Source organism: Zonotrichia leucophrys, chromosome 17 (genome assembly GCF_028769735.1).
Source record: "Zonotrichia leucophrys gambelii isolate GWCS_2022_RI chromosome 17, RI_Zleu_2.0, whole genome shotgun sequence".
NCBI lineage: Eukaryota > Metazoa > Chordata > Aves > Passeriformes > Passerellidae > Zonotrichia > Zonotrichia leucophrys.
In genome coordinates, this window is record NC_088186.1 from 3795348 (window position 1) to 3812196 (window position 16849).

Consider the following 16849-nt stretch of genomic DNA (forward strand, 5'->3'; position numbering starts at 1 on the left):
GCGGCGCCTTCAAGGCCCGGCCCGTCCGACGTGGCAGCGCCTGCACCGAGCGCGGCCCGGCCCCGCCACCGCCCCGCCCGCCCCGAGCCAGCCCGGGCCCCGCCATGGGCCACAACGACATTATGAACACCGCCGAGGACTTCGCCGACCAGGTGCGTGCCTGCTCGCCTCCCCCCCCTCCGCGCCCGCCCGGCGGCCTTTGTGCGGCGGGGCCACGCTGAGGGGCCCGGCTGAGGCAGGCCGGGATGGCGGCGGGGTCGCTGCCGCCTCGGGGCCGCGCTGCGGCGGGGCGGTGGGGTTATGGAATCATAGAGCCGTGGAGTGGTTTGGGCTGGAAGGGATCCTAAAGATCGTCTCGTTCAGCCCCTGCCATGGGCAGGGACACTTTCCACTGGCTCAGGCTGCTCCAAGCACGGTCCAGCCTGGCCTTGGGCGCTGCCAGGGATCCAGGGGCAGCCACGGCTTCTCTGTGCCACGGCCTCATAGAGGAGAATTCCTTCCCAATACCCAGCCCAAGTTTCCGCTCTTTCGTTGTGTACCGGTCTACTTTGCCTTCTCACTGCCTGTTTCTGTTTCCATCCTTCCTGTAAGTTTCCTGTAAGTTGTTTCCGAGGGCACCCCGGGCCCGGCTCCCACCGCCGCGGGCCCAGCGGCCGCCCCTGCCCTCGGACACCGAGTTCTCCTTGGGGACAGCGCTTCTCTGGGAAGGGATTAAATGGAAGGAGAGCAGGAACCCTCCCGGCCGGTGGAGAGGGCACCGAGAGGTGTGAGCTGGCAGGGATGGGACCGTGCCCGGGTTATCCAACCTGACAGGGGTTGTTAGGGACAAATTCCTCCCTGTGAGCGTGGGCAGGCCCTGCACAGGCTGCCCAGAGAAGCTGTGGCTGCCCCTGGATCCCTGAAGAGTTCAAGGCCAGGCTGGACAGGGCTTGGAACAACCTGGGTTAATGGAAGGTGTTCCTGTCCACGGCCGGGGTTTGGAACAAAATGAACTTTAGGGTCTTTCCAACCCAAACCGTTCTGTGATTTCATGAAACCCTGATGTATTTTCTGGAAGCCCACACTGGAAAAGGTTGGTCAGCACCGTGGTGCTGTGCTCAGGATTGGGGCAAAAGGAAAGTGAACAAGCTGATGTTGTCTTGTAAACCTTCTTACGTTTATTTCAGTGGAGGCCCGAGTGATTTCTCTGTTAAATAGAAGTTTGTGATCTCTTACAATGTCTGACAACAGGATTATTTTGAGTGTAAGTAGTTGCTCTGCTGGGGATGGTGTTGCAAAGATCTTCACAGTCATGGTGATTCATCTAATCGACAATGAGAAACAGCAAGTAATCATATTCAGCAAATTGGCTGGAAAATCTGATTCTGCCTGGTTCTACAACCACTGTGATTTAGTGTGAGTTGTGTGGTGCACGATAACACGTCACAGCTCTGAGGGGGCTGTGCTGCCTCTGTCTTTCACTGATTTCACTGGGAAAACCTGTTCTGCACTTCCTCCCCACCCCCGGATGGATGAAGGAAAACTCGATTTAGAGTTTTAGATTAAAGCTTTTTGTAGTGTGTGGAATATTCAGTTTAAGGGATATCTGGATTATTTTGGTCATTCTCTGTTTACCTTGTCCTCTTGCTCCTTTAGAGAAGAAATAAACCATCACTGCAGTGTTCACATTTCTTGCCAAAATTTGCAATGCTTGTCCTGGCCTTTTTATAACACCTCTCTATTTATTCCTGTGGGGTTATTTCTAGATGTCCTTAACACCCCTTTTTTCACTCTGCTGAAAGCTCTTTTGTCCAGCTCAAATGTAGTTTTCCTCCTCCTGAAGTGAGTTTTAAATGGCACAAACTCACTTGTGCTTGGCCACATCCTGTTTAAAGATGAGGCTTGCCTTAAGCTGCAGAATTTAGAGTTTTGCTCCTCTTACCAGCAGATTGCAAAAGAATTTTTATGGTGTTCTGAGTAATAACTGCTGTGATAATTCTGCCTGGTAGCTCAATCAGAACTCTCAGTGCTGTGTGTGCTGCTAAAGCTCAGTGTCACACCAATGTAGGAGTGACTTGCTAAACACTAACCTTTGGTATATATTGTGAAGTTAACACTTGGCATTGCAGGAGCTGTTAGTTCATCTTGGATTTAAAAAAGTACTTGGAATGTTTGGACTGAAACTGTGTTGAAACTCCCCTGGTGGAGGCTGGACAATGGCTGTGCTGGGAGCTCAATGCATTCTCAGTGAAATTCTTCCTTTTCCACTCTCTGTACTGGTGCTCAACACATAATGAGCCTTAATTTCTGTAGCATAAAACCCCTGTGGGAGAATGTTAGAGTTAATTCCATGGCTTATCAGCAAATCCTGAATGTCTCTTACAAAAGCAAGAATAATCTGTTCCTTAAATTCAAACAGCAGAGCTGAGCTTTTCCCAGATACTGTAATTTCCCTTTGAATTAACAAATTATGCCCTGGATGCTCAGCAGTAGTGAGTGGCTGTTAATCCAGAGGTGAGCTGTGCTAAGTTGTCAGTGAAAGGGTTTGTCTTACTTCTCCCAAGGCTGCATTCCCCTTTTCTCATTGAACTGGGGAGCTGAACTGGCAGGAGAAAAATTTGAGGATTTTTTTTCCCACTTGGTTCAGTTATGTCCATGTTCTGGTTGAGTTGAGGCAATACTGGGGGTGAGATTGTGTTAATAGGCTGCTCTGAGCTGGAAGGAATTGCAGTGAGGGAACACTAACAGCAGTGTTACTAACTCAATAATTTACATCCTCAGAAATTAAGCTGATTTTTAGTGATTTTTAAAAAATATTTCTTGGCAACCCCTTCAGTGGAGCCACCAAGTACTGAAAATAGCTGGATCTGGAGCCTGCAGAGAGTGTTTAGGATTGTCTCTGCTTTGTAATCCCTTCCTAAGAGGGAGCAGATCTCAGGCAACTTTCCTAGTGTCTGTAATAATCTGTAGGAATAAATCCTTAGGAATGTGGGTGAAAAAAAAAAAAGATTCCTGAACAAAAAAGCAAGGAGACTATTGAGTCATTGCACAGCAGTGAGAGGGCTGCAGGGACAGCCAGACTGGGGGAGTTCATTTCATTTTCCAAGATAAATGCTGATTTATCTTGCCCAGATAATTCTGATATAAAATCACAGAACCATTTGGGTTGGAAGGGACCTTAAGGGTTCTGCCCCTTGCATTGGAGCTTCCATTCTCCCAAGTTGCTCCAAGCCCTGTCCAGCCTGGCCTTGGGCACTGCCAGGGATGGGGCAGAGCCTCCCCACCCTCACAAGGAGGAATTTCTCCCTAATTTCCAGCTTACATTTTAGTTTGAACCCATTATTTCTTGTCCTCGATATCCTATTTTGCAAAAAATGGAAGGAAGAAAAAAAATTTCATTGTTAGTCTGAACTTTGTCAGTTAAATTAAAAAAAACTGAATTTGGAAATATTCTCTAAAACTTTGTCATGGCAATGCACTGATTGTTTATCATTATAAACCAAGTAGCCTGTTCTGGTTAGGCTGAGGAAAAAGGAAAAATTTTCCCATGAAGAATGATAGTAAAATGCAATAAATTCCTAAAAGTACCATTTTAAAGGTTTCATTAATAAATAGCCTTTTGGAAAAGGGAATTGCTATAAAGCACACTACAGAAGGGAAGAGCATTGAGAAATCTTCCTGCAATTAAAAACCTAATTAATATTGCTGGCAATGCTCTGGTGGGTCAGAGCCCTTTTCCTGCCTTTGGAAATAAATGGGAAAGCTATTCCCAGTTTTTTACAGTATTTGTAGGCACTGGGCTAATGAATGTGATGGGTTTTGCTGTCCCTATGATTTTGGGGTGGGATCTCTGAATGAATGTATCCAAGCTGGTAAAAGTTATTTTTTTTCCTTTGTGGATTGAGCATCCTTTCCCAGGAATGATCAGTGGTGTCCCAGAACAAAGCAATCCCTTAAAAGTGTTGAAGATTTTTGGGATATGCCTTATCAGAAGCTCCAGACTCACAATGCTGTGCAGCTCAGGAGGGTTTCTGTACAGATGAGCAGTGTGCTGTTCCTCCCCATAATCAGAATTTCCCTAATCCATGAATACACAGGAAAAAGCTTTGTGCCTGGACAGAACATACCTGCAAAAATTCCCAACTCATGTCCATTTATTGGACTTGAAATACCTGTAATTGTACCATGCTTTATACACTTTTATCAAAACAGAGTGGACTTTCAGCAAATTTGAAACTGTTGGAGGTTGGGTCCAAATGAATCATTTTATTGCCTCTCTTTTGGTCAGGCCTTTATGGCTTTGAAAATTTCAGTCCCCCTTTAGAAAAATGGGGGATTGAGCAGAGCTTTGATTGAGGGATCCCTGGATCTTCTTGTACATCTTTGGTTGTTAAACTTAAAGGAGCATTTAAATCTATATTTGCCTTTCTAATCCCATTAGAGGGGGAAGTGGCAACACAAAGCCCCTCTGGCATATGTCAGTGACTTGGCTGCCAGCACACAACCAGCTGTTCTTCTTTAAAATAGTTTTATTTAGCATTTTCTTGTCTTTTCTCATGATGTTTCACTTCTTCCAAGGAGACAGCACATGTGGAGAGCAGTTGAGCCCAGAGCAGAAAAAGCCCGGCAGTTTTTTAATGTTGTGAGTTTAATGCTGCCACCTCCACCAATGGAGGTGTTTCAGGTCCCATTTCTTAGCTGTACATACCAAACTGCAATTTTCCCATTTGTGCCACTCTATCTGTGTGAATCTGAAAGGAAGTGGGCTCAGGGTGCAGCTTTTGAGCCTCACAGTGCTGGTGCTGTGCAAGGCTAAACCCAGGGTGCCTGGTGCTGTTCACTGAGTCCCACTGCTGGAGCTCTCCTGTTTCTTGTCATTTATTCCATCTTTAATTAAATTATTGGAGTGATTTACACCCAGATCCTCTAATTGTGAGATCACTTGATGCCTGTTACATTCTCTTCCTGTAGTTATGGTGTAGTTGTTCTTTTCCTTTCTCTCTGGATCTCCTGCTTCCTTTGCCTTGGCTTTTTGTTCCCACAGGCTGTTTCTGAAGCTTATTTGAGTTTGCTGTGTGCAGGGGTTTAATTTGAGTGCAGCTCCAGGAGCTGTGTGTGCTCTGAGGTTGCTTAGCACTGGAGCAGCCATGGGCTGCAGCTCCTCTGACCTGTCTGGAGCCCATTGGATGTGTGCACTCGTGTTCAATGGCCAGTGTTAAATTCCCTCTGTGTGTGCCAAGAGAACAGGTAAATGTTAAATGTCTTCTTGGATCCTTCACCTGTGCTCTTCATGGTTCAAGGGAAGGGGAAAATGAGGACAACTCCCACTTCAAAACAGCAAAGATGAGGCCTGGAGGAAGATATTCTCTATTTGCTGCTTTTTTCAGCCTTTCAGCACTGTTTTTATCCTTTCCTTACAGATCCCCAGCACTTGTCTTCTTTCATTTCTTTCTAGACCAAAGTTCTTTGTTCTGTATCTTACAAACGACTTCTGGTTTGTAAGAACTTTATTCTTAGTATTCCTCAGCAAGTTTCCTCGACCTCACAGTGAAACCCAGGAGGGAGGAAAGCTGTAAACCAACATGTGTGTCTCATTCAGTGAGTGACAAAGATCAGAAATTCTCTTCTGACTCATTCATCCAACTGTTGACATGGCTTAAAAAAGCCTGGAGTGGCAGCCTTCAGGAGGCAGAGTACAGCTGCACTTAAATGCTCTTGATTAAGGTGAATTTTGACCCTTAGACTCTGGATACAGGTAGTACAACAGTGCAGTTTGTTCCAATATTAACTATTTAATTGACCATTAAGGATGTTTGCTGATTTTTTTTTTTTGCTTGTGATAATCTGTAATTGCACAGTGAGCTAGGCTTGTCATTTGCATAGCTTTTAGTATTGACTGATTGATTGCTGCTGGCAGGAATAAACTGTCAGAAGTGGCTTTTGTCTCCTTCCTGCTGGAAGTCTCAATTAAGTAATAACCAGTGCTGCCTAGAAAATGGGTTGGCAATTAGACACTTGTCCTAACCCAGAGCAGTAAGCTTTCCTGTGCACCCCACAGCCCTATAGAACACAACCCTCTAGACTCTGGCAATTTTGTGTTTGTTCCTTTAATTGTTGTAATTACAGAGCAAACTGATCCAGGAGCCTGCAAGATGAAGGGGGCCCAGATACATCTTCCATTCCCAAAAACTAAAGCTCAGCATCTGTTGCATGATGATATCATTTCCTTTTAACCACTGCACTGAACTGTGGCTGTAAACCTCTGTTTCCTTTCTGCAGAGGATGCTCCTTTGAATAGAAATAAAAACCTGCCCAGGGGACAGAGGGTGCAGTTCCATGCAGTGGTTATGTGGAGCTAAGATCTGCTGCTGCTCAAGTACATGTGCTTTGTTTGCACTGAGCTCTTGGAGGGAGTTTGGCAAATAATTCAGTTTGTTATTTTTTTAAAATTTGTACAGAATTTGTCTTCTCTCAGCCTGGCTCCCTGAATCTGGGTTGTTCAGGGTGCTGAGTGCCTGAGCACAGGGGTGGGAGCAGGATTGCCCTTTCAGCTCTGGGCTATCTGATAGCTGAGCTGTAACATGAAACCCTGAGATAGAGAAACTAAAACCAAGGTCAGCCTTCATTAGTGAGAGCTCCATCAAAGCACAGTTCCTATTACACAGAAATGTGCTGCTGGATTCTGCTTTTTTCCAACTCCTAGTGCAGTGGAGAATGCCAACAGGTTTCCCCTGCTGTGTGTGAAGAAGCATTTCATTAAATCCAAATCCCACTTTCTCTCTGGATGTCGGTGACCCTGAGTGCATGAGAACTGCTGATGTCAGTGTGCAGAGAGCAGGGCTGTGTTATCCCTGCAGTGTCCCTTCCCCTGCCTTCCCTGCTAATGCCCTGTGTGTCCCTGCAGTTCCTGAGGGTGACCAAGCAGTACCTGCCCCACGTGGCCCGGCTGTGCCTGATCAGCACCTTCCTGGAGGATGGCATCCGCATGTGGTTCCAGTGGAGTGAGCAGAGGGACTACATCGATGGCACGTGGAACTGTGGCTACTTCCTGGCCTCCATCTTTGTCATCCTAAACCTCTTTGGGCAGCTGAGTAAGTGACTCTGGGGCTGGAACTGTGGCTCTTTCCTGGCCTCCATCTTTGTCATCCTAAACCTCTTTGGGCAGCTGAGTAAGTGACTCTGGGGCTGGAACTGTAGCTACTTCCTGGCCTCCATCTTTGTCATCCTAAACCTCTTTGGGCAGCTGAGTAAGTGACTCTGGGGCTGGAACTGTGGCTACATCCTGGCCTCCATCTTTGTCATCCTAAACCTCTTTGAGCAGCTGAGTAAGTGGCTCTGGGGCTGTTCAGCCCTGTTAATCATGACAGTGTGGGATTCCTCACTGATTTCTGAGCTCAGAAATGATAGTACTACATGGGCTGAATGAATTGGAAAGAGCTCTGCATTGACTTGCTTCAGCCTTTCCTGGAAGCAGTCATAGAGAGCTTTTGTGACACGCTGCCTCTGAGTCACAGATGCCAAGAATCCATCAGGTCAATCTGGTTTCAGTTCTGTACATGCATCCATGTATGCCACACCCAGAGTGCTCTGAATTAAATATTCCTGTTCTTTTAAACAGGGCAATGTTGAGGCTTTCTCAGCCTCCTGTTTTTATGGGCATTCATCTCCAAGGCAAAATCTTATCCTGGAGAGGGTGCATTGAAGCCTGAGTGAGGTGCTTGTGTCAGAACTTTTTCCAAATTTTTCCAGGAATCAAAATAATCCCAGAAGGAGTGCACTGCTGGGTGGGTTCAGGCTGTCAGAACAGCCTTTCCTTCAGGAGAGAGGAAAAATCCTGTTCTGTTTATATTATGTCCCTGATTTACTGTGCCTGATTGCCAATTTCTTATCTTGTGTCTTGATTTAGATTTTTTGCCCTCACTATTTTTTGTAGAGTCACTTTAATTTAATGCAGTTGCCAGTCCTCATGTTAAAGTGACAGAGGCTGTTGGTGCTTTCTGATGGAAGTTTTGAGAAAGGTTTTGGGTTTTATCCTTTTAAGGAAAAGGAATAAAAAGCATGATGGACCTAACAGTTATCTCACAAAAGACAAGGGAAAATCCAAGTTAGCATTCCTGCAGGAGCTTTTCCAAGTGTAACTGTGTTCAATTTCCCCACCTCAGGTGGCTGTATCCTGGTGCTGAGTAGGAACTTTGTGCAATATGCCTGCTTTGGACTGTTTGGAATTATAGCATTACAGGTAGGAGGCTTAAATCTTCATCCCTTCTAAACTGTACCTTTCAAATCTCTCTTAGCCCCAGTACTCCCAACATGTTTAAATATAACTTGCAACCCTGGAATTTTTCTCCAGCCTGGCTTAGTGCCAGTCCTTGATGGCATTGAACTATTTTGCTGCTTCTGTTCTCCTGATGTGCCCAATAATGTAATTGCAATTAGTCAGCTTGGAGACATTCACTCAATACTTGACCTTGACCAATTTAGCAGAAGTAACTGGTAATTTACCTGGATGTCACTTAATGAGCCAAATGTGGAATTTGCAGTTGCTTTGGCCTTCAGCTGTGTTCCCATCACAAAGGATCCTATCTAGTAGCTTCCTTCCCCTACAAAATGAGGGAATTTTGGGGGCCCTAAAGCACAAATCAAATTCTGCCTTCCCTTCCCTGTATTACATGGATTCATTACCACACTGATGTAATTACCTTGTTTCCCTCACTATATTGTATTTATAATCAAATTTTGCTGTGTCTGCTACAGACTTGAGATTGTAACAGAAATTCAGAACTTCAGTGTCATTTATATGGTGTTTTAACCTGTTTTATTCTTTGCCTAGACTATTGCATACAGCATTCTATGGGACCTGAAGTTCTTGATGAGGTATGCCTGCTTCTGGAAGTTTTTATGGAAACAGAATGAAAACTGACACTTGGGGGCAGAGAAAGTGACATTTGTACATAGTATTTACTAGAAAGATTTTACAAGTGATGCATTTACATTAAAGAAGAAATGACAGCTTTTGAAAAATCAGGGGAGTCTGTGTTAAACTGTAGGCAGCAGGCTCAGGAAGGGAAAGAGTAATCCTGATCCATTAGGATCCAAGTGCTTCTGCTGCTAAGAGCTCAACCAACTGTCTGCACTTGATCAGAGTTGCTTTTATTTCCTAAATGGCTAAAATAGCAACTCTGCTTCTGCATGACTGAAGCCATTTTCTCAGAAAATACAGCATGTGGTCACTGGAGTGGTTTCTGGGATTTTAAACCTCTTAACACCTTCCCTAAGGAGAAGACAAGATTGTAAACATGAGCTTTCCTGCCAGGCCCTGAGTGATGGCTGGCTGTTGCCTTTGCACCCCTGTGAGGGGAGGCCAGCACAGGAGCTGCACTCTGGGCTTACTACAGCCCTGTCAATGTGTAACTTGCCAGCAGTGCTGCTGCTCTGTTTTCTCAAAGCAACCTCTGAACTACTTTGGCATATGTGGCTAAACCTGAGGTACAGAATAACTCAAACACAACGAAATTTGTGTTGTAACAACCCCTGAAGCAACTGTGCCTGGGTGGTGGGTGCTGGACTTCCCTGGCAGGCTGTGTTCCCATAAATCCTGGCTGTGCTCAGTGCTGCTGGGGCTGGGAAGTCTAACACAGACCAACACATCCCACAGTGCACAGCAAGTCACTCCTCACTCTCACATTATCTCACTGAAATTGTCAGATAAGACTTTACAGATATAGATCAGTGCAAGCTGTACTAAACTGCTTTTTTTTTTTCTTCCTTTTTCCCCATTTGTGTAGGAATCTTGCCCTTGGGGGAGGCTTGCTGCTGCTTCTGGCTGAGTCCCGCTCGGAGGGGAAGAGCATGTTTGCTGGTGTCCCCACCATGAGGGAGAGCTCCCCAAAGCAGTACATGCAGCTGGGGGGGCGTGTGCTGCTCGTCCTCATGTTCATGACACTGCTACACTTTGACATGAACTTCTTTTCCGTAAGTATCTCAGCATTAAAGTGTGAGTTGAGCAACTAGAGTGTAGCACCAGTGCCCAGGTGGGCTGCAGGATCTGCTCAATTGAAATCTCTAAGTAAAATTTGTGGTGGTGTTCACAGGGGTCCCAGGATGAAGGAAGATATGAGAATCTTGACTCCATGTTTCAGAAGGCTGATTTATTAATTTATGATCTATATTATGTTAAAAGAAAATGCTATATTAAAACTACACTAAAAGAATAGAAAAAAGGATTTCATCAGAAAGCTTAAAAGGAATAAAAAGGAATGAGAATAAAATCTTGTGACTGATGAGAGAGTCTGAGACAGCTGGACTGTGATTGGCCATTAATTAAAAACAACCACATGAGACCAATCACACATCCACCTGTTGCATTCCACAGCAGCAGATAACCATTGTTCACATTTTGTTTCTGAGGCCTCTCAGCTTCTCAGGAGAAAGGATCCTAGCAAAAGGATTTTTCATAAAATATGTCTGTGACAAAAATTAATACTTTAGAAAATACTATTAGGTTATCTGTGCCATGACAACTGAACTTATCCAAGCTCTGCATCTATTTAAAAACTCTGCTCTGGTGTATCTGTTTTTATTTTATTTTGATGTTGGTGTAACTATTTAAGAACTGTATAAGTAAATTGCTTTTTTCATGGCTTTTTTCCTTGCAGATTCTGCAGAACATTGTGGGCACAGCCCTGATTATCTTGGTGGCAATTGGCTTCAAGACTAAGCTGGCTGCCTTGACTCTGGTCATCTGGCTCTTTGGCATCAACATCTACTTCAATGCCTTCTGGACCGTCCCAGCCTACAAGCCCATGCACGACTTCCTCAAATACGATTTCTTCCAGACCATGTCTGTCATTGGAGGGCTCCTCCTCGTGGTTGCACTGGGTCCTGGTGGAGTCTCCATGGATGAGAAGAAAAAAGAGTGGTAACAGGAATAGCAACACTTCTTGGGACATACTGTACTAAAGTCCAGAACTGATTCTCTATGGATTCAACAAAAACTGCCAGCATTTTACACGTACATGCCCCCTTCCTATAAAAGGCACAGATGTTTTGAATTTGATTTACTGTGGCACCAGTAATACAATAGATAAAATCCTATTTCTTCAAGGAATGTTGCCTAGGCTTATTCTAACTTCCTAGATTTGGAACTAACCCAAGGAAACCTGCATTTTGCTGATGCTTCAGTGAATTGCAGTAGAACAGTTGCTGTCTGGAATGTCAGCAATGTCTTAAAATTTGCAGAAAGGTGAGCAGATACAGCTGGATCATTCAGTGTGGTGTTGGGTTGTAGCTATAACTAAAAAAGTGGATCCCCTTTCTTGCCCTTATCAAAACTGTCTTGTGCATAAGGAGTTCCATGCTGGTTATAGCATTGCTTATCAAGGTGGAAAGCAGCATCAAAAAAAACCCAGAAAATCACTGTTATTTTGCTGCTCAGAGGCCTGTAATTCCCTTTTGTTCAGCAGGGAAGGGTCTTTCCTGCTCCTGAACAGAAAGCAAAAAGAAAACCCTGGAAGTAGTTGTACTCCTTTCTGGGTAAGAAAAGGGAGAGGGTTTTCTAACATGTCCCAGTTCTGCCCTTGAGGGGAGCAAGGGGAAATCCTGTATTGTTAATCATGAATCCTGTATTGCTAATCAGATTTAAAGGAAGTGGGGGAGATAATCCTGAAGAGACAGAACGTTAGATTCTGTGAAAATTCTGTGCCAAAAGAATTCTTTATTCTACATTCTTTCCCCAAAAGTTGCCCCTCCTGAATTCCCAAGAAGGGAGCCAAGTTGTGCTGCAGGTTCCCTAATAAAAGCTCCTTTCTGCTATTAACCAGCTTCCATCCATATATACCCCAAATTCATATTTGAATTGCAGGTTAATGGTGAAAAATGTCTTGAGAATTACAGAAACTCCCCTTTTCTGTGCACTCAGTACTTGCCAGATGAGAGCAGTCAATCTCCTAATCTGTAGTCTTTGCTTCTTAGATTCACTTCTGTCAGTCTCTTGGCTGGAGGAGTCCCAGCTGACTGAAGAGCTCTCCAGGACAGAGAGCTCAGAAATCCTCCTCTGCCACCTCAGAGCACCCTGGGCTGTGCAGGGTGCAAGTGTGGAAATGGCTCCTGTTCCCAACTCTGCAAACGGTTCTAGCTGAGGAATGGGAGTGCAAAGCCTGGGCAGTGGAGAAGCAGCCAGGGGTGAACCTTCCCTGGGAGGAGCTGAGGAGGGTGAGGAGAGGAAGGCCCTGTGTGGCTTCTCAGTGCCACGACCTCTGTGCCATGACCATGCTCAGTGCTGCTCAGGGGAGGCTTTGTGTCCTCTCTTAGTCTAGGTGTGAACCTGTTTCACTAGATTGTGGAAGAATTCTAGACAGCACGAGCCCTACCAAATTCCTGCCATTACACTGATTCCTTGCTCTGTTGCCTCCCCTCTTTGTTCAAGGAGGAATTCAGCTGAACATCTCCAGTGGGAGCTGTTCCCCAGGGTCTCCTGATAAGGACACTCACCTGGACAGTTCAGTTAAACAGTTGATTTTTAGGAGAGAAAACTGGGCTGAAAGAACTAATGCAAAATAGAAGAGCACTGTTGAAAGTTCAACCAGTGATTTCATCATCTTAAGGGGATAATAGCCTCTGTAAGGGCAAGATGTGCTGCTGCTGGAGGAAGCCAGTTGCTATCCCCTAATAATTAATAATTAGGGTTGGAAGGGACCTCTGGAGATCATCTAGTCCAACCCCCGTGTCCAGATTGATGGGAGGGGAATTCAGCATTAAGGTCAGGTCACTGATGGCTTTCTTTTCAAGGAAGTTTTGCAAGAGAAATCTTCACCTCAAAGTGTTCTGTGTGTTCCTGACTCTTCCTGCCTGAACACACTGGTCCTTTCAGTGCCAGATCTGCAGCACAGGAGCTTTCACTGTTCCTCTGCAGGTCTTACAACGGTTCTAGACTGATCAAGGCAGCCACTCTCACATACCTGAACTGCTGTTGATGTTCATAGTATTTATAAATGACACAAACTACTCCTGCAAGTAGCCCCTTGTCTTTCTCAACTTCCTTGTGTCCTGTCTAAGGAGCTGGATGACAGACTAGTCTGAAACATTGACCAGTTTCCTCTGCAGAAATCAAGTCCCCTTTCCAACACAAGACCCTAGAAAAGGAACTGTTGCTGTCCCCTGCAGCAGGAATATTTCAGTATTCCAGGGACACAGTTAGGTGGAGGGCATTATCAGATACTTCTAGGCAGCACAACGTGCAGATTTATTAACTGTGAGTCCTGATACAGAAGATTCTGGTTTCCTACATACACTGCTGTACTTGTGCATCTCCCAGAAATTCAGTGACCTCTCCCCGTGGCTGAGAAGCTCTCACAAGCAGGATGTCAGCTACCAATTGGCTCTGCAAAGTGTTCTGGAATTCATTCTGAATATATTTTTGCTTTCTATGTGGAAAAAAAAAAAAAGAAATAAGTATAAATTCTCATTTTATGCTGTATTTTGTACCTTAGTTGTGTTTGAAAATGTTTTGATTTTTGAAAACAATCAAAATAAAACAATGGCATCTTTGTATCCACTTGGGGTGTGTGGCTGGTGATGCTCCTGTGCTTTCCTGCCTAAGAAAAACCAGCTTGCTGTAAAAAACTCAGCTGAGCTGCTCTGCTTTCCTGCCTAAGAAAAACCAGCTTTCTGTAAAAAACTGAGCTCTGGACTTGACTACAGCAGCCATCCTTCCCTCAGTGTGGGGCTGGATTGAAGCTCTTGGAATGCAACTTAATTCCAGCCCATTATTCCCCTCCACACCTGAAACAGAACTGGAAAGAGCAGACACTTCATCCTGTGCTCCCACTGGAATTGTTACACAGCAGACTTCAGCCAGGTATTTATCATAAAATTTATTTCCCATTGGTTGCCTTCTTGAAGTTTTTGGGTTTTCGGTGATGGCTCTTGAATTTCTTCTTTACAGGGCCTGTCTGTTTCTGAAGGGAAAAATAAAAGTTAATCAGCTTATTTCCAACATGCAGATCAAGCCTTGCCTGAGACAGCTTAAACAGAAACTGAGTGTGATCTCCTTCAACAGCCAGAATGAGCCCAAGTCTGCCCATGGAGCCAGGATCCTGCAGCTCAGCAGCCCTTTCTGATGGTTTCATTAGGTACAAACTGACAGGCTCCCTGCAGCAATGAATCCTAACTTTATCCAGCCCTGACTTTCTACTTTGACACATTTATAAAGTAAGGCAGTGGCAGAAAAATGGTCTAGAGGGACTCTGTGACTGCAAAACAGTTCAATTCTTTGGTGTATTTGGAGAACAATTACAGAACCCACAGGACACACATCATCTTTCCTTCTCCAATGGTGTGGGGCAGGATCCCAGCCTAGATGAGCTCTTTGTACAGGCAGGAACATCCCTCACTCCCTACCCAGAATAAACATTGCCATAAATATGGCAGGAATTCACACCTTGGGATGCAAGTCACTGTCTGGCACACAGGGAAAAATTATTCTGAGCAGCTTTGCACCTTCTGCTGGTTCCCAGACAGGAATAGCTGGCACACCTACGGGCTGGGATCCCAGCTCCACAGCCCCTGCTGCTGCAGGCACAGGATGACTCCCACCTTTCCTCTCTTGCCAGCTGCTCTGCTGCTGTCCCTCCTTGCCCCGTGCTCTCCGTTCTGCTTGGTGCCATCGTCCTCGCTGTCTGTCACAAAGTCATCGCTGCCCTTTGTGCTCTCTGCAGCTGCTGGGTTTTTTTCTGTGAAGAGTGCAGCTAAAAAAGATTCAGCTCAAAATCAGTTCCCTGTGCACACAGGCTCTGCCTCCCCTCCCTTTGCTTTAAAGCTGCTTCCAGTCACCACGTGTCACTACTGAAATACTTGGGAAATAAACATGCTGGTGTTTATTGGAAATGTGCCTTGGTGCTCTTTCTGTTCCCATTCTGGGAATGTCAGCACAGGTGGTGCCACGTGTTACAAGATGGATTTGCACCTCCAGATCTAAGTCAGGAGAACGGCCTGACCACCTTCTTTCAAGGATTTGCTGAGAAACAGGGAAAGTGGAGATTCTTAAAACAGCAAATCCCAGCAGATTTTGTATCCCTTCCCTCACACCTTGCATGATCCAACTTGTTATTAGCATTAACTGTTTCTTATTTGGTGGAGGTAAGCTTTTCCAAAACCCAGGACTCCCAACTGGATGAAGTCAGGTGCCTCTGGCACACCAGCATCAGCAGCAGTGTAAAGAAATCGGGAGACAATTAACCAAGCAACTCCCTTGAGGACATGGATGTCACCAAGGCTCTCACTCACGTGGGTACAGGTCACTCATGCTGTCGTCTGTGTCCTCTCCATCCTCCTCGCTGGATTTTGGCTCCCAGAACTCCTCTTTCCTGTGACCCTGCCTGCTCCCATTTGTTTGGTCATCAGGGTGCTGTGCCTGCTGCTTCTTCTGTCTCAGGCAGGCAGGGACGTACTCCACTCCTTCCCTCTGGCATTCCTCATCTGAGAGAGAGGGTCAGGCAGCACTGAGCAGCTGCCCAGCCCCTCAGTCCTCCCATTCCCAGCTCAAGCTTGTAGGAAATGCAACTCCAAAGTCCAGCATGCTCCAAATATACATCTACAGTGACACTATGGACCAAGGAAGATGTTAATACAGATCACACACTCCCTGGGGGAGTTTCACAGCTAATACTCTTACAGAAGGATGTTCCAAGGTATTTGCTAGAAGCCAATTGCCCCCTACATCCGAGACCTTCCTTTCTAGCTGAGTAGGACACATAGTAACACACTGCTGTCAATTTAAACAAAGCTGTCCCACCCACTTCAGAGAGAGGCTGGAATCTCAACAGCTCAGGAAAGAAATGCTGCCTGGTACAGCTCCAGAAAAGCTACTTACACGTTTTCAGGGCCTTCTGGTAGCGCTTCCCTTGGACGTGACGCAGGACATGCTCTGGAAGCTTGTTGATGTGTCTGAGGGTGAGCTTGCAGAACAGCTGGTGTCTGACAGACACAGAAAGGACCAGCAACAGAGTTAAAGTGTGCATGACTTCAGAACTTTTCACTTACAAGCATTGCGAAGTTGATAAATACTTTATAAAGCCTTTCCCAGTCTCCCCAAATCCATAAAGACCTAAGAGCTTTGTAAAGCGCAACCACTTTATGTCTGAGATTAAACAAAGTGTAAAGCACAACACACAGGAGGGAGAATACGTACAAATTCTTCGTGCTGGGCACTATGTGGGGCTCAAACGTGCCATAGTCGAACTCCCTGGCTGCCTTTATGAGCCGCTGGTACTTCTTACCGCTGGTGTAAGCCTGCAGCTCCGACAGGCGACAGGGCAGCTCGTGTCCTGTCAGCCTGCACCTCACCTGAAAAACACATTGATGGTCAGGAAACCCAGGGGTTCATCCCACTCAATGTCAGAATCCATTGGGTTGGAAAGAACTTCTGAGATCACAGAGTCCAACCTGTGACCGATCCCCACCTTGTCAACCACACCATGGCACTGAGTGCCACGTCCAGTCGTTCTCCACCACCTCCCTGGGCAGCCCCTTCCAATGCCTGATCACCCTTCCCGCATCCATCCCCGGGCTGGGGAGGGCAGGACAGACCAGGGCCGGACAAACCCCTCGGGGCAGGAGCTCGCTGGGGCCATCGGGTACCACGCGGTGCCGTCCCCATCACGGCCCCATCCCCTCAGGACCCTCTCGGTGCCCCCCAGCCCTCACAGCCCTCCCACGGCCGCACCTTGCCCGGCCCCGCGGGGCTGAGCAGCGGGTGCTGCCTCAGGAACAGCCGCTCCGCCTCGGGCACCTCCGTCACGGCCTCGCTGCCGCCCGGGCCCGGCGCCGCCATCGCGAGGGGCCGGGCCCGGGCGCGTTTCCCGTTCCGGGCCGC

The 16849-nt window shown here is 46.2% G+C and overlaps 2 protein-coding genes across 4 annotated transcripts; one reads left to right on the forward strand and one right to left on the reverse strand.

The window, feature by feature from the left end:
* The first annotated feature begins 2 nt into the window (after positions 1-2).
* On the forward strand, positions 3-13531 carry SURF4 (surfeit 4). 3 transcript variants are annotated; one of them, XM_064727623.1, is made up of 6 exons: positions 3-152; positions 6884-7070; positions 8142-8218; positions 8810-8853; positions 9765-9951; positions 10635-13531. In XM_064727623.1, exons 1-6 carry the CDS (start codon positions 105-107, stop codon positions 10899-10901), a joined length of 810 nt encoding a protein of 269 aa, XP_064583693.1. In that variant the 5' UTR covers positions 3-104; the 3' UTR covers positions 10902-13531. The 3 variants fall into 3 exon arrangements, with proteins under 3 accessions (XP_064583693.1, XP_064583694.1, XP_064583695.1); XM_064727624.1 differs by lacking the exon at positions 3-152 and adding an exon at positions 1223-1243; XM_064727625.1 differs by lacking the exons at positions 3-152; positions 6884-7070 and adding an exon at positions 7171-7226.
* A 298-nt stretch (positions 13532-13829) lies between these two features.
* Positions 13830-16844, reverse strand: SURF2 (surfeit 2). The gene is made up of 6 exons (XM_064727628.1): positions 16700-16844; positions 16166-16320; positions 15848-15951; positions 15262-15453; positions 14572-14723; positions 13830-13934 (listed from the first exon to the last, which is right to left on the reverse strand). The coding sequence occupies exons 1-6, from the start codon at positions 16805-16807 to the stop codon at positions 13851-13853; spliced, it is 795 nt and encodes a 264-aa protein (XP_064583698.1). The 5' UTR covers positions 16808-16844; the 3' UTR covers positions 13830-13850.
* Positions 16845-16849: the final 5 nt, after the last annotated feature.

Bases quoted from the DNA above. Each gene is read 5' to 3' on its own strand.
- SURF4 (XM_064727623.1), top strand. From the start codon at position 105: ATGGGCCACAACGACATTATGAACACCGCCGAGGACTTCGCCGACCAG. The intron at 8,219-8,809 runs GTAGGAGGCTTA...TTCTTTGCCTAG, and splicing joins TTGGAATTATAGCATTACAG to ACTATTGCATACAGCATTCT. The intron at 8,854-9,764 runs GTATGCCTGCTT...CCATTTGTGTAG, and splicing joins GACCTGAAGTTCTTGATGAG to GAATCTTGCCCTTGGGGGAG.
- SURF2 (XM_064727628.1), bottom strand. From the start codon at position 16,807: ATGGCGGCGCCGGGCCCGGGCGGCAGCGAGGCCGTGACGGAGGTGCCC. The intron at 15,952-16,165 runs GTACGTATTCTC...TGTGTCTGTCAG, and splicing joins GTGCCCAGCACGAAGAATTT to ACACCAGCTGTTCTGCAAGC. The intron at 15,454-15,847 runs GTAAGTAGCTTT...CCTCTCTCTCAG, and splicing joins CCAGAAGGCCCTGAAAACGT to ATGAGGAATGCCAGAGGGAA.